Genomic DNA, 15,275 nt, shown 5'->3' on the forward strand with positions numbered 1-15,275 from the left:
TCTCAAAGCTAGTAATTCGACCTGGAAAGCCGACGCGCTCAGTCAGATCCCTGCAACGGGTCAAAAAGAACAAAACAGAAACCCTAACGTCAGGCTGGGAACAGGCGATACTCAAAGTCCCTCACATATTCCAAAAACCACGATTGCTCCAGCCAGCTTCGAGATTCCTCTATCATCAGCACAAGGGACATTGTCTTCTCCAGTGTCGTTCAGGCATTTGCGAGGAACACGAGCTGGCTGCAAGGAACAGGAGCAGGAAAAGCAGGAGTATCCCGGGTGCGGGTGCATGAGGGTGCATGAGCACTATGAGAAGGATGAACCAAGCGCGTGGTATCATCACGCTCTCAATCTCGCTTTAAAGAGACCGCTACTCCTTCGGGGCGTGAAATCCAGTCCGACACTGGCGATGACAACGAGATCCGAGATGGAGAGGGAGAGAGCGAGAGGCCTTTCTTGCCGGCTGAAATGTCGGCAAGTATTCAGCCATGCAGCACGTTTTATGGCTGATTATAAGGCGTCGGATCTCACTCCTAGACCTCTGGTTCCGCCACGTCAGCTTGTATCAATAAACATGATAAATAATGCTGTTGCGATTGTGTTGTGTACTTTGCCATCTGGCCCAAACTACTTCTTGACGCCTGTTTGAGGTTCGAGGTTGAACTCATGTAGCTTTCAGCGCTTAAAATTGCGGTTTGCTCTCCGTATCGCATGCAGATCATTTACATTGTTTCATTGTCATATTGGGCAGAGGAGGATGCGCTGCACAAGAAAGTGATCCATTGTTTACTGCCTCCTCGTCAGTGAATGTACGACGGGCGACTTGGAATTCCGCGTGGGATACTTTGGCTCTGAATCGCAAGAAGTATCAGTTTGGACAGGGATACATTCGTGAGCGAAAAGCAACGGACTGGCGCGGTGCATCAAAGCAGGCCGGATTCCCCTGATCTGCTAATTACCACAGATAACTAAAAGGACAAGGTCATCCTCTCTGTCATTAAGTGTCATTGCAAGTGGCAGCTATTCCATGACCGAACTGCTAATAACAGCCGCGCAAAACCGTGACCGCTGTGCTTGTCTTTCTAGATTTCTACGCCTCCAGCATATTCCCTCCATGGCGTGAGCTGGTGATAGACGTGGAGGGAGATTTTATCTAGATAGAAATATACGCATCTGGTGTTTCGCTTCTATCAACTGGCGGCACTTCTTTGATTCAACCTATATCATGGTAACATATAGCTTCTGTTGCGCATGTAGTCACCACGCAACTCCTCTTCCACGGTGTTGTTAAACCGCTATGCTAGGGAGGTCCAGGTCGAAGGCAGCTTTAGTGAGTGACAGGCTGTATCCTTGAGGTCTTCCACGAGAATATAGCGTGGATCACGGAAGCAAGGTCTGTAGTTAGCCAGGCGAATAAACTTCCTGTGTGATAAATGATAGGATACCCAATTGCAGTATTGCAGTTCACTCGTCTTATTGAGTGTACGCTTCCAACTTTCATAAAGCCGATGCGGCAAGGGTGACGGTGCCGTCAGGGATTGCAAAAGTTGGCCATATCCCGACATGACTCACGAGGAAGCTTTATATTTGCCAGCTATTTGTCCTTTCTCTTATCGAATGACTGGGTTTAACATCGCCTGGTCTTATCTGTTAATACGTTGGAGTTTTCAATTGAGGCCACGGCCACATTGCAGGGCATTTCGACCCGCAGTAAGCAACAAGCTAAGAAAGTGGCTGCGCGGAAGGAAAGCTTGTATTTAGCCCAAGATACGGGAAACATTCTTGCTTTACAGAGTTATTATTGACAGGGGATATTCGCCCTTCAAGGCAGCGAGGCACCCAATTCGACTTCTTTGCGGCTTAACGGCAACCCTGAACCAAGCGAACTGAGAACCCTTGACCCTGCGGCCGCACCTTATGCGCGAAAGTCTTGGGCAGAAGATCACATAGCGGTCTTAAAAACAATGCATTCTCAATTAACAAATCGACACGAAGCAATCTGGGGTGATACCCGAGTCTCATATAAGTTAGTGGGATAAGAGAGGGTAGGGTATATGAGGCTAACCTCTTTCGGATACCATACCACGTGACCCGGAGAACCAAACCTCTTCCGCACCTCCGGCAAGAACATTGGCGAAGTCCTCGAACAGCCTCAATTCCCGTCTTCACAGCGTCCAGCCGCAAAAATGGCCAAGAAAGGTACGCTTCAGCCCGTCAATTTCAAGTGGACACAATCTTTCCACCGCTGAATCCGCCTCTACGACCCGTTGTGAAACCGCTAAGCTAATCCTACATCTGACAGCGAAATCACGTACCATGGCCGTTCGCCTGATCTCGATGGCCATGACTGGCTACTACCGCACAATGACCCGGCCCCGTGCGCACCGTCCTTTGAGCATGCTGAAGTACGATCCCGTTGTTAAGAAAAAGGTGCTGTTCCTGGAGGCAACCAAGGGTGGACGCGCGAAATGATTTACCTTCTACCGTGGACCTCGACGATTCCTCTATCGCTCGGTCATCGCTATCTGATCTTGGAACATCATTCCGCGGCTTCGGTCTTCTCGGTTCTACTCGATTCCTACCTCATTTTGCGATCCTCATACCCCGCGCATAACCCTCTGGCTATTGCGCTCCCGCTTCCTTTGAACGACGATCATGTACATTAGACACTGCAATAAGGGCGCTTTCTGAGTTGCCTCTATTTGCTATCATATTGGTGCTGTATAGGCAATACGGTGTTCATTCTGGCGTTTTAGCAGACAAGCTCGGTCAATCAATATCATATACATCATTTTTCTCAATCTCGTCGCATTTTTACATGAGACTGGTTTCCCTCATCGTACATTGTATAGTATCAGTTAAGTGTGCTATATTAGTCAGTTTGATTCGCTTCTCGACGCCTCATAGTGAGCGTTTCTGTCACCTGGAAAGTCAGAACCTGCACAGTTCGCAAAGAGAGCAGAACCCAGCTCGCATTTCTCTTCCTGTCTCTCTCTTGCCTCTGCTAGAGGCCCATCTTGTCAGATTTGGGATGGTGACGAAGAACGACTGCTCCCAGAAGCCAGTCTCGTAGGGCTTCTCCCCGAAGATCGTAGAGCGCGGATCCGCTCCTTGTCTGGCCTTGTCTAGGCCGCGGGATCAGTTGCTGGACAAAACCTCTAGTACCTAGCCGCTGTCTGGTGCCTAGCCGCTAATATCCAGAAAAAGCGTGTAGTACTCGTTTGGCTCTTCTTCCATCGCTTGTCGTCGCCTCACAGCTCTCAATTGATTTTCGTCAGCCAGCGAGTACGAAAAAACATCATGCACCAAGTCCGCCAGGCGCTGGAATGACCGCTCTTGGTTGGTGCACACTGATGCGTTGTTATTTTTATTTCATTTGGCGCTGTTTCTTTCCTGACTGTCGACATAACTGACCATGACTGCTCTGGCGGACACTGCAGCAGAATGCAGCAGGATGCAGATCCAGCCCCCGACTCAGGAACAATCCTCCATAAAAGAATCAGGTCACTCTGCAAAGGTCTAGGTAACACAATTTTGTGTGATCTCATTTCGTGGCAGAGAAAGGACGTCTATCAAACAAGGCGTTTCTGCAGACCCGTCCAGTTGCGAAGCCTCAGTCCGCCGCATTCGGACCGTATCGGGCGGTGTTGATGAAGGACGAGGATGATAATCGCCGTTCAGCTCAGACAAACGTACCATTGGTTGCCGCGCTGGACCATCAGGGAAAAGTCCAAAAAAAAGCCAAGATCCTTGTCACAACCCCAGCGCCAACATCACAAAGTGACAGCCATCCGTGCCTCCTGATTGGTTGCTGAAGCTTCCCCCTGCGGCATCAAACAAACCCTGATGCCAATCCGACCTGACGATTCTGCAGATATTTGGGATCAGAGTTTCGAGTCGACTTGCCTGCACCTATCATCTGCCACCGTCACCGTGACTCGATCCTGCAGATTCCTGAGAGGGTTGGTTCGTGCGACTCCAAACGTTGCGCTGCTATATAGAGACGGGCCATGGAGCCCCCCGCGCCCATTCTTACCCAAATAATTTCCGTCTCTCGCAGGTAACTACATTGTCGTATACCAAGGCCTGTATTCGATTCTCACCGTCGAGCCTATTCGCATTTGTTGGTCACCTCGATTATGCAGTTCTAAGCGAGTTATGTCTCCTACGTATCTATACAGCTCTCTTGTGGTCTCCATTCTTGTCGCCCAGTCGGCCGCCCAGGGTGAATACGATCCAAATGACATCGAGGCTTTAAATGCAGCTGGTGCAGCTGGGAAGTCGGGCGGTGGAGGCATGTCCACTGGAGGCATGATTGCACTCTGTGTGATTGTCGGAGTGGTCGTTATCATAGGATGTTCGTTCTTTCCTACCGGCGCCTGTTGGTTAAAGCAACTAGTCGTAATGCTGACACGCTCTTCTTGTTACAGTCTCTTCCGCCGCTCTCTTCTACATAGCCAAGAAGCGGCAATGGGCTATGCGCGAGGCGCTCCGACGATCCGCCAAACAAGTGGTTCGAGCTGTCAAGACGCCTCTCACACCCCGGTTTCCCAGAAGCCAGCGGCCGCTTGCTTCGGATGGTGATCCAGACGTCGTGAGTAGGGATGCACCAAGGATGAAGCCGGCGAAGAAGCCAACGGACGTGGAAAAGGACGCTGTCATTACATCGAACGAAGCGTCGAAGAGTTCAGAGACCAAGCCTCGTGGCTGGAGCTCTTACTTCTCATTCAACCGCTCGTGATGCAGGGTTCCGTCTACCCACTCCATTTTTCAACGGCGAGGGCTAGCAACTACATTGCGTCACCCCTACGCCGGTTGTAGGACGGGTAATTTATACTTTCATTGTTAATGCGGGATCTCTATGCTGTTTTTGGTAATCTGGGAATAATAAGCGCGGTTTACTGCTCGTTGATATCTGCTGGGCACAGGTCATTTGTGGCTTACCAAAACAAGACTATATTTGCATCTATTAGCCTTTTCATGTAAAGATACCAGGTTGTTATGCATTTTACTCTAGTTGATTCCCATGCGTAGGGTAATCCAGACTCAACCTTTGTGCGATTGCACGTTATGCTCGGTTGTTTTTGCCAGACCCAGGGCGCAGTCTCTCTAGCAAGAGCCCCGAGTCCCGTGAATTGCCCAGCGATCCGGATTCGTTTTCAATCTGCACAGTAATGATTGTGGAGTGCTTTCTTAAACAGATCCCTTCAAGTGTCTTAGGCGGGTGAGACCTTAAGAACGCCGCTTTCAGGAGTTCCGTCGTGAAAAATTGAGAATACTTCGCCAGTGTCAAGAACACCACGGGCATTTCTCAACTTCGGACGGGGGAACCGCTTAGGGTTTGTCTTGATCAGGTTGTGAAGTAGGTTGATATATGCCCTTCTTGAATGAGCAAACCCAGTGTAAGACGTAGACCATGGCGCCTGCGCCTAAGAATAGATTGTGATTTGCTATCATAGTATGTTCAATGCCAGAGGCCGTATATGCAAGAAAATAAAGCCAGAACAACAGGTCACATGTACAAGTCCCCATTCTAGACAGTCAAACAAATCCTCAATAGTATTCCGGCAAGTTGCCAAAACTCGGAATGTCATCGCCGCATTTGTAGTCAGGATTATAAGCCTTGGCGGGCATAAATCCATTTTTCCAACCCGTCTTATAGCTCCACTGCGGCGCCGACTCAGTATGCCACGTCCAGTAAAACCAGCCCTGTGCCTGCTCAAAGGCATACATCTGGGCCTCCGCGTACGTTTTTAAGAACAGCTTGTAGTCATCTGAGTATTCTGACGGGTCTGCGTTGGCTTCGGTACAGCTGCATGTCCTCTGTTCGGCCGTGGGGCAGTACATAGTCGAGTCGTCCTCGGAATAAGTGCCTTCCCAGCGGGTGCCGCGGCCGACATTGTTGAGGTTTTTCGCACAGTCGGTGTCGGCTTGTGTGAATTCACCACATATTGTGGGACCCCAGCTTTGTTCTTGTCAGTATCCTATATATTCTGCAAATTACACGAATACGGAGAAAGGAAAGGGAGCGTACCCTTCAGAAGTGGAGTTGATTTCACCAATCATGCCGACCCAATCATTGCAGACGAAGTTGACCTTTGCGGTGTGATTAAGAACGATCTGGGCAACATTATAGATAGTATACTGATGGGTGTCAAGAAGAAGGTTCGAGGGTCCATTCTTGAGCATTGTCTTCCATTTGCTGAGATTGAGGAAGCCATCGTGAAAGGCAATTTTGGCGGTAATGCCGTTCTTCTGAACCAATTCGGTGGCTGTGACGGTCCAATTGAGAACTTTCTCGACATCCAGGGAAAGCATGTACGGTTCATTGATGAGGCCATAGATGGTGATGATGTTTTTGTAGCGGTCCTGGGCGAAGAACTTGGATATTTTTTCATGGAATTCGAGCGATCGCTGGGCGTATGCGTCGCCATCTTCACCATTTAGCCAGCGAATGCTGCCTTGCCGTCCGCTGTGATTCATGCCATTTTGGCTGCCCGGCATACCGTGCGGGTCGAGGTTTACTCGTAGTCCGTATTTGCGGCAGTACTCGATGACGCGAAGTAGATAACGCCACGAGATTTTGGCAACATACGGCTCATCATCCCTGGGATTTACTGCCCAGTAGGAAAATGGAATCCGAACATGGTCGATCCCGGCCTCAGCCATGTCGGCAAAATCTTGTTCTGTGATAAAGGTTGCGTAGTGCTCTTCAAGCTTTCTGGCGGCGTTGTCGCCTAGTTTTGTGGTCAGCGTGTACTCATCAACGACATCTGATGAGTAGCCTTCAAATAAAGAGGGCGTGATGAAGGGCTCGAGAGACAGCAATCCTCCGATGTTTACACCGCGAATTGGTTGTGACCCATACGGGAATGGCTTGTTAAGTGGCGGTACATTTTCGTTCGGCGCAACAGAATCGTCCCAGGTGGAGTTCAAGCCCATAATAGAGAGGCCACCGACAGTCTCGTCTGTGTAGGTTACATTGAAGTCTGTTGTTTCGTACCATGTCCATGGGTCAAGAACTGTGCCTTGGGCGGATTTCTAGAGCATGTTAGTATAACGGTCTTTCGCAAACGATTGGCAGGTCAGGCTTACCGGGATGCTGTCGTGATCAAGTCCATTGAGGGCCGATTTATCACCACCCCAAGAATCTGATGAGGCTGAATTGGAATCGGAGTCGGAATCAGAGTCGCTTTTCTTGTTATTCGATACGACGACGGCGACGACAATAATTATGACCACGATAACAAGCACAATGGCTCCAATCCACCACCATTTCTTCCGCTTCCAGAACGGTGTCATTGGGGCTGAGCCATCACTTTCTTTCTCCCATCGTCTCTCCCTCGGCGGCCCTCTTCCGCCCCCACGCAGTCTGACTTCCATATCCGGGGCCCTGCCTTCTTCAAGGTAGGCCCCCGATACAATGCGGCCTTTGGATTGACCCCGGGGGACCTCATCAGGAAACGGTTCGAGGGTGTGTAACTGCCCTTCGACTGCCGGACGTTTGCGCCTTCTTTTCCTTTCCGCTTTAGCTTCCTTTTCTGCTCGACGTTGTTCCTGACGGTCTAGCTCTTCATGCTGCGCTCTGAGTTTAGCCAAGGCGTCTGCATTCAACAACCCGGCCGAACTATTCGAAGAGTCCGTACTCTTGTGCTTAGAGGTTTCAGCGCGCCGTCCTCGCTCGCGTTCTCGTTCTCGGCGACGGAGTCTTCGTGCAGCGTCTTCTAATTCCTCATCGTCCAGGCCGCGATCCCGTCTTGTCCGTGACCTCCTATCCCGGCGGGCTCGCGGGGCCGGACTGCCATCGCTCTCTTCTGTTCGCCGTCGTCTGTGCCCACCGCCTGGGTCCCGTGTGCGTTCTCGTTTGCGAGGTGGCGTGCCCGGTGACGCCCTGGCCCGTTCCCGCCGTCGCTCTGTGTCCGATCGGTATCTCTGTGGTTCCTCCTCCATATCAACTACTTCGTAATCGTCGTGAGAATCGTAAACTCGTGAATCAACAGGCGCGCGCCGGTAGCCATCTCGTCTGTAGCGGCGGTCGCGTGGGTTGTCGTCGAAATCGTCGTCATCGTCATCCTCCTCGGATACGTGGTATCTTCTGCGTGGTTGGACGCGGGAACGATCCCGATCGCTGTCGCGACCAAATCGGTCCCGACTGCGGGATTGGCTGGGCATGCAATCCTGTTAGGTGAAGAATGTGGTGTCTCGTGTCAGAAGCAGGAATGCTGTTGCTACCCGCGGAACTCTATCCTAGACGGAGAAGGGCGCATTGAAGCTGAGGAAGAACCTCAAGAGGGGGAAAACATGAGTAGCAGTGTCATCCACACAGGTTTTTCTCGCCAAGTGTCGGCAAGAGCAGCCAAGCTGGCCAGCTGTTTTTGTGATGTCGTTGCCTGAATGTTTCATGATTTCCTAATTGGGATAGCGTAAAGCTGGCACGTGCCCAACCACGAACTCGCTCACAGATTTATGATTCCATGGCGCATGGAGAGTTCATGGCACTGAAAAGATCTAAAAAGTAATTTCGACTAAGATTAACAGTATCCCTAATTATCTTATTGTCCTCGTCTGACGTAGATTGCAAAGTGTGGCTACGCTCCTGCAATCAACAGTAGTGGCGATTAGGTAAGCACACGGAAAATATATCCACCGCCGCCGAAACGAGAATCAATCGGCCGATGCTCGTGAAGCTGAGCGGCACATTCCTTCGATGGGCCCGAAATAATCCAATTGGCGTCGCCCAATGATAGACAGCCAAGAACAACCATGGCCGTAATGGCGGAGGCGCAGTGGGTGCATGAGATGACCCTCTTTTGTGCCTGGTGGCTAATGAAATCCCATGGATGCCGCGAACCTTCCAGCAGGGTCTTTCAAGTCCAGCCGGGCGGCGCCTGCGACGGCCCCAATTTAGAGACCGGGCAAATCTGACCGGAGCTTGGCCTCTTTTCCTGTCAAAGTGTCTCTCCTGATCCAGATTCCAGAGGGATCCTCTCGCCAAATTTAGCCATTTCATCAAAGCGGCTGATTTTCCGCTTATCATCCAGACTCCTATATTCAAGGTGGTGAGGACCGACTCTGTCAAGTGTCCTTTTCTGAGCTCCAATCTTGTTCGGTGGATGCGTGTCCAGCGTCGCTCTCTCGACACCATTTAATAAGCAACCAGCTGGCCCCTGCATAAGCCTCATTTCACACTTCGTCAGCTTTCGCAAGCCAAAGTCTCTGTCTGGAGCACTTTTGAGAGACAATAATCCGCCATGCGATCTGGCCAATAAGTCGTTCCCACACTCACTCCTCTGAATAATAATCGATATTCCACACTCTCTTTTCATCTGGGCCTCTTTTAATTCTTTTTGCTCTGATTTCTCATTCTATATCTTCGTTTCAGCATGGCGAGCCTCATAGTGAGCTCAAGTCGCTATGTGGCGGCCATTGTCGTCTTTCTGCTTATCTTCAACATGTACCTTTTCCACCGAGTGATCCGTCTCAACACGCAAAATGAATCCCTTGAAATGTCACTACAAACCTCTCTCCCTGCCGCGATCACCTCCAAAATAGATTCCGCTACTGTAACTGTCACTGCCACCGTGACGGCTACGAAAACCATCAATGCCGAGAAGACCGCAAACGCACCCGCACCCGCGAACGGACTCAAATCTCAACCCGACAAGGACACCATTTCAGGCATCAAGCCCCTTCTCGCACACGAAGCTTCTCCTACATTCCCCGCGAAGATATGGCATAAATGTGGTCCGAAGGGTGTCAGCGAGCATGCTCAGAAGTTGATGGACCTATGGCTCGAGAAGAACCCTCATTTTCGCCATGAGCTCCTCACTGACGAGAGCGCCGACCAATACGTCCGAGAGAACTATGCCGATTGGCCGGACGTGCTGGAAACATATATGGCCCTGCAAGTGCCCATCCTCAAAGCCGATTTTCTTCGCGTCCTCATCCTCTACGCCGACGGCGGTATCTGGAGCGATCTCGATGTCCAAGATGAAGTTCCTGTGTCCGGGTGGATTCCTGAAAAGTATACCGAAAACACGGAACACCCCGTCAACGTGGTAGTGGGCATAGAGTTCGACGGATGGCAGTTCACCAGCTGGACCATTATGGCCAAGCCGCATCTCCTACACTTCAAGAATGTCATCGAGTATGTCGTGAAACAGCTCAAGACCACGGCAATTGAAAACCACGTCAGTCTGTCACAAGTCACGAAAGCCATGGTCGGGGAGGTAGTGGCTGTCACCGGCCCGCAGGCTATCACGATGGCGTTGCTTCAAAGCGTCTCTGAGGAAACCGGTCAGGATATCACGAAACAACACATCCGCCAGCTGAAAGAGCCGAAGCTCCTCGGCGATATCTTGGTCCTACCACAAGCCGCCTTTGCAGCACTGCAAGGTGGCAATCCGACAGATCAGGGCCCGTACTTAGTATCACATCAGTATGCGGGGTCATGGAAGAACGACGTTGGTGGGGAAGAAGGCCAAAATCCGCCTGCGCCGAAGGAAACAGCAGCTTCCTCATAACGATTCCCATTTTCTTCTCCTTCTCCTTCTTCTACCATCGGTCCTTTAGCTTTTACTTTATTTCATACTCGTCGGTCCGCGATTACGCGTTGAACCTGAATGATTGGACGCATGTATTTACAGGTTGTACATAAGATAGCTATCTATATACCGGCATGAGAATATCTAATCTGTCTCAAACAAACAAGATAAGCTCATGAAGACGCAGCGCTGATCTAGACCAACCATAAAGACGTCGTTTATAGATCCGAAGTCCCAGGGAAAATAAACAGAAATTGATATCAAATCGTCCCGCCTGCGCCGCAAGCCAAAATAGGCGCTCCTCTCCAAAGAGCCAGTCCCATAAGAGCAGCAAAGAGTGCCGAATAAACCCAATCAGCCTGCATCAACCAAATCGACTCAAATAAATAATGATCATGAATTAGGCGGGGTCGGATCAACCCACTTAACCCCATGGCAAGGATTCTCCTCTCTCCATTGCCTTATCACATCAACGTTCCACCCCGAGAAAACACGTTTCCCGTCCTTGGTCGGCCATCTCTTCCCGCCGATGCGGAACGCCTGCGTCGACACCTCGCATTTCCCGTCTGTATCATACCGCCATTGAAAGCACTGCTTTAAGCCCTTGCAGGCGTCGCGGCAGGCTTCGAGAGAAGGGGAGAGCGCGCCAGCGAATTCAATCCCGATATTCGAGAGGTTGTCCCAGTCCTCTTCGAACTCAAGCATTGTGGCGTTGGGGAAAGAGAGGTGGGAGAGTTCGGCGAAGGTTAGTGGTTGCTGTGCGTGAAAACAATTGTTAGTTATGTATTGGTGGTGGGAAGGCGGGATAAAAGGGGGAAGGGGAAAAGTACAGTTAGGTCCGGCCGAGCCTGCTCGAAATCGAAGATCGCCGTTCGCTCCCGCGGGTGGAGGTGGTGCATTGTCACGACGGGCTGGCACCAGTGCGTCGGGCCGAACGGGAGCGTCGACGGCTTCTCCCCGTTGATTTGAGGGAACATATTCTGGACTTGGATGTCCAGCTCCGCGCGGATGGTGTTCGCGAGCACAGAGTCTCCGCAGCAATTCGACGTAAAAGCATCGTCGTACTTATTGGCGAGCCCGGGCTCCCCACCAATGAACTGCTCAAGGAGCTTGCCGGAAATCATAATCCCAGAGCCACCGTGCGCAAAAGGGTCATTCATAAAGTACGCAACAGAGCCCAGATACAGCGGTTCAGTAGGCGGCGAAATACGCTGTAGCCAAAGCACCAGATTCGTCCACACAATGTACGTATCCGTCTCAAAGAAAAAGTACCAATCGCGACCCGGGCGCTCCAGCCACGCCTTTTCCACCATATGCAGGAACTTGTATTTGTCGAGCTTCCATGCATGCTCGCCCTTTAGGGGGGCCATATCCTGGTTTGTGCGACGGAACTCATGCTGCAGACGGTATAGCTCGAAATCAGGCAGCGTGGCCTTGAGAGTCTCGTTGAAGTCGGCGAGAGTGTCGCGAAGACGGTAGGGGCCAATCTGCTCATCGAGGTCGGAGAAGAGGAGGAAGTCTTGGACGCAGCCAAGTGTGGTAAGTAGCTGCGTGGGGAGTTTCTCGTAGACTTCAGTAGCGCCGGTTTTGATCACGAAGACGACGTTGCCGGGGTCAGCAAAGGCTTGACAGCGGCGATCGCCTTGCACGGCATTGCTGGGGTTGTATTTGGTGACACTACTGCTGCTGCTGCTGCTGCTGCTCGGAGTGGTTGGGGTGTTTCTGAAATCATCAGTAGTCTGGGTTTCCAGGACTTTGGTGGCTGGTAGGTTTGAGGATGAGGACAGTGGGATGTCCTCATACTGATGAAAGAGCAGCAAGAGAGTGCAGGCCAGGCAAATGGCGGCCAGCGCCACCCACGCGGTCTTCCGGGGCTTAAGAGAAAGCCACGAGTCCGGTGATCGCATGGGGAAGAATTGAAATGAAAAAGAAGTTAGGGATGGAGATTAGAAGAGAATGACCGTCGACATGAGGTCGATATGAGGTCGATTTGGAGGTTCAAAGGCTGACGAGGCCGGCGCCAGGGATGGAACAACGCTCCTCCAGCTCTTTCAGACTTCTAGGCTCCGCTCCACACTTAGCCATGCATCGGCATCATGACGGTCCCCGTCTGATTGCGACGATACACAGTCATCGTTCGTCGAGTTTCAGGCAACCCGTTTAATCGTTAGCTTACCTGCCAATCACAGCGCTAACTGACACTAGGCGAGACCAACTGCAGCCCGCGCTTTACTGCCGCCTCCACACAACCTCGACCGGCCGGCCAGCGACTATTTCCATTGCTTGATTGGCACAAGTCCAGCAGTATAAATCATGCTATGAATGGAATTCCGCAAGCCGAGTGATCGCGCAAACGGCAGATTCGTCTTTATAATCTCTGGGTTCTTGTCTGACGCGGAGTTCTGCAACAATAATATGTGCGCCTAATAAGGCAATCAATCCCAGGCGCCGTTGGGATTTAGATCATCCCATCAGCGCAGTTGAGGGCCGGAATCTCCGAATTGGTCGGGCCTGGTCGGTGACCTATCAATTCATCCTGCACTATCTCGTTTCAGGCTTGTTCCTGCAAGTTCTCGTACCGAAATATAACTTCGGGGGCCAAATGACGACGGAGGCTTTCGCGTCACCTTGCGAGCCGTTTAGGGCCTTGAAATAGGCTCAGCTGAGGGCTGAGCAGGTGCCAGACTCCGGATGCCAGGCACTTACTAAATACAGCGAATCCACCCATCAAGGCCCCGATCTGCATTTGCATGGCATGTCTGTGGAGAGACCTGCGCTGAGGCTGGCTCAAGCCTAATAAACCTAATAAAAACGGCAAGCCCAGGCCTTGGGTTCATTTTCGAAGTTCCTGGGTTTTCCTCCTGAAGGAGGTTATGCTGTGTCATCTCAGGATCGCCTTTCACAACCGCGTCCACGGCCTGATTTCTTACAGCCCTTCAACCTCCTGAGCCACATACTCCGTACTCCGTACGTGCTAGACAGACAGGCGTAAAGGGGATGAAGTCCCTCGTCTCTTTTCTCGTCGTCTATGGCGCTAGCCTATGCTATGCCCAAACGACAAATTTTTTCCTAAGCCCCGGCTCGCAGCAAGAACAACTTGACAGCGGAAACAACACAGATGAATATCCTGTCTATTCACGAAACGACGAGTTCACCTTTACTTGGATAACGAATTGGACAAGAGTCAGTCTCATCTTATACCAGAATGAGAATGCCTCTGCCATTCGCCTTTTCGGTACGTTTGCCCAACTAACCCTAGCCCGGACCCCAGAAATGAGGATACCAGGTTCTGTAAGTGATATTTGCGCAGTATACTAATCAAGCACGCAGAAAATGAAAACAACCCGCCCAGCGAGTACACCTACGACATGAACCCAGACGTTAACCTAAGCTGGAACGATGTCTTCTTCGCCACCCTCTGGAACGAGAACCGCGCTTCAGAGGGCGGAAGCCCTTACTTCTCCTCATCCTACTTCCGCATCAACGCCTCATCCTCGACGACCACAACTTCAACACAAACTCCATCCTCAACTCCAGTCGCGAACAACACCGACACCGCCCCCGATTCCCAATCAACCAGCCCCTCCTTATCTAGTAATGATGGCGGGGGCGGCCTCGACGCTGGCGCCAAAGTCGGCATCGGCGTCGGCGTAGGCCTGGGCGTGCCCGCCCTCGCCCTCGCCGGTCTCGCAGCGTTCTATTTCCGCCGTCGCGCTAAGATCCAGGCGCAGCAGTTGCAGATGCAGCAGGCGCAACAGGATCTACCGGGAACTGGAGCGGCTGGACAGTATGGCGGGCATCCCAGTCAGCCAGTCTCCGAACTGAGTGGTCCTGCACCATATAAACCGCCTACTAATGCTCAGTATAGAGCACCGAGTGAGGTTGAGGCGTCGAATGTGGGTGCTGGTGTGCAGTCGAGGTTTCAGGAGTTATCTGGGAACTGATGAGCAATCTCTGTTGATGATGGGTATACCTTCGGAAAAGAATAGCAAGATTGATGGCTCACAACAGTCTCAAGCCTCCCCGCGTAACGATCGAAATTGTATATTTCCGTCAATACAGGCCTCTGTCGATGAAATATAGAGCCACGCTTTAATTTCAATTTTCTCGGCTCACATTTCTTTCCATTTATCATCCGCGCTAGTCCGGCGTCTTCCGAGTGCATCGAGGCACTAGGTAGATAGAAAATCATTCAGAAACAGCGTGCACGCTATATCCATTCCAAATCTCTATAACATTCCCAGGAGGTATTATATGTAAAGAAAGTCGACCATCATTAATTACAAAGATTCAAGTCCGCCTGCATATGCATACTGCATGCGTCTGCGATGTCAAGAACATGCATGAATGTGAGAGGGGTAAGTGGGTATTGATCTCAGCGTCCAAGATTTCGAGTACAAATCAGAGACAGAAGCCACTCGAGACGGATCAATCCTAAAAGAAAAAAAAAAACCAGAAGCAGAAACCGGAACCGGGACAGATATGGGAACGTGAGGGAATACATCCGAGTAGTTGAAAGAAAATGGTATGCATAGATGAGATTATATGTATGTCCGGTCATCATATGTCAGTCAGTTAAGTCAGTTAGCCACCCCGTTCTGTTAACTCCGGAGCCAACCCAGGTAAGGAGATAAGAGATGAAATGGAAATACAGGCAAATGGAGGCATATGAGCGGTGAAGCCAGGGGAATCGAATCAGGTACCGGAAATGGAAAAGAATCTGATTTTATGGTA

The 15,275-nt window shown here is 51.0% G+C and overlaps 6 protein-coding genes across 6 annotated transcripts; 4 read left to right on the forward strand and 2 right to left on the reverse strand.

Moving 5' to 3' along the window:
- Positions 1–2,183: 2,183 nt before the first annotated feature.
- On the forward strand, positions 2,184–2,469 carry BDW70DRAFT_162521 (bL33 family ribosomal protein; the record flags this gene model as incomplete). Its single annotated transcript, XM_073741150.1, has 2 exons — positions 2,184–2,196; positions 2,300–2,469. 2 exons carry the CDS (start codon positions 2,184–2,186, stop codon positions 2,467–2,469), a joined length of 183 nt encoding a protein of 60 aa, XP_073593294.1.
- Positions 2,470–3,901: 1,432 nt separating this feature from the next.
- BDW70DRAFT_96140 (uncharacterized protein) lies at positions 3,902–4,990 on the forward strand. Its single transcript, XM_073745288.1, has 2 exons — positions 3,902–4,354; positions 4,428–4,990. Exons 1-2 carry the CDS (start codon positions 4,156–4,158, stop codon positions 4,736–4,738), a joined length of 510 nt encoding a protein of 169 aa, XP_073593295.1. The 5' UTR covers positions 3,902–4,155; the 3' UTR covers positions 4,739–4,990.
- Positions 4,991–5,550: 560 nt separating this feature from the next.
- On the reverse strand, positions 5,551–8,533 carry exg2 (putative exo-beta-1,3-glucanase; the record flags this gene model as incomplete). Its single annotated transcript, XM_073742888.1, has 3 exons — positions 7,093–8,533; positions 6,032–7,038; positions 5,551–5,962 (listed from the first exon to the last, which is right to left on the reverse strand). The coding sequence occupies exons 1-3, from the start codon at positions 8,167–8,169 to the stop codon at positions 5,551–5,553; spliced, it is 2,496 nt and encodes an 831-aa protein (XP_073593296.1). The 5' UTR covers positions 8,170–8,533.
- Positions 8,534–8,738: 205 nt separating this feature from the next.
- On the forward strand, positions 8,739–10,691 carry BDW70DRAFT_141579 (glycosyltransferase family 32 protein). Its single transcript, XM_073737790.1, has one exon. The coding sequence runs from the start codon at positions 9,381–9,383 to the stop codon at positions 10,518–10,520; it is 1,140 nt and encodes a 379-aa protein (XP_073593297.1). The 5' UTR covers positions 8,739–9,380; the 3' UTR covers positions 10,521–10,691.
- Positions 10,692–10,727: 36 nt separating this feature from the next.
- BDW70DRAFT_96149 (glycosyltransferase family 31 protein) lies at positions 10,728–12,692 on the reverse strand. Its single transcript, XM_073745289.1, has 2 exons — positions 11,372–12,692; positions 10,728–11,297 (listed from the first exon to the last, which is right to left on the reverse strand). The coding sequence occupies exons 1-2, from the start codon at positions 12,446–12,448 to the stop codon at positions 10,935–10,937; spliced, it is 1,440 nt and encodes a 479-aa protein (XP_073593298.1). The 5' UTR covers positions 12,449–12,692; the 3' UTR covers positions 10,728–10,934.
- Positions 12,693–13,752: 1,060 nt separating this feature from the next.
- On the forward strand, positions 13,753–14,485 carry BDW70DRAFT_152413 (uncharacterized protein; the record flags this gene model as incomplete). Its single annotated transcript, XM_073739442.1, has 2 exons — positions 13,753–13,776; positions 13,865–14,485. The coding sequence occupies 2 exons, from the start codon at positions 13,753–13,755 to the stop codon at positions 14,483–14,485; spliced, it is 645 nt and encodes a 214-aa protein (XP_073593299.1).
- Between the last annotated feature and the right edge of the window lie 790 nt (positions 14,486–15,275).

Source organism: Aspergillus foveolatus (genome assembly GCF_047715535.1).
Source record: "Aspergillus foveolatus strain CBS 279.81 unplaced genomic scaffold BDW70scaffold_51, whole genome shotgun sequence".
NCBI classification, from domain to species: Eukaryota; Fungi; Ascomycota; class Eurotiomycetes; order Eurotiales; family Aspergillaceae; genus Aspergillus; species Aspergillus foveolatus.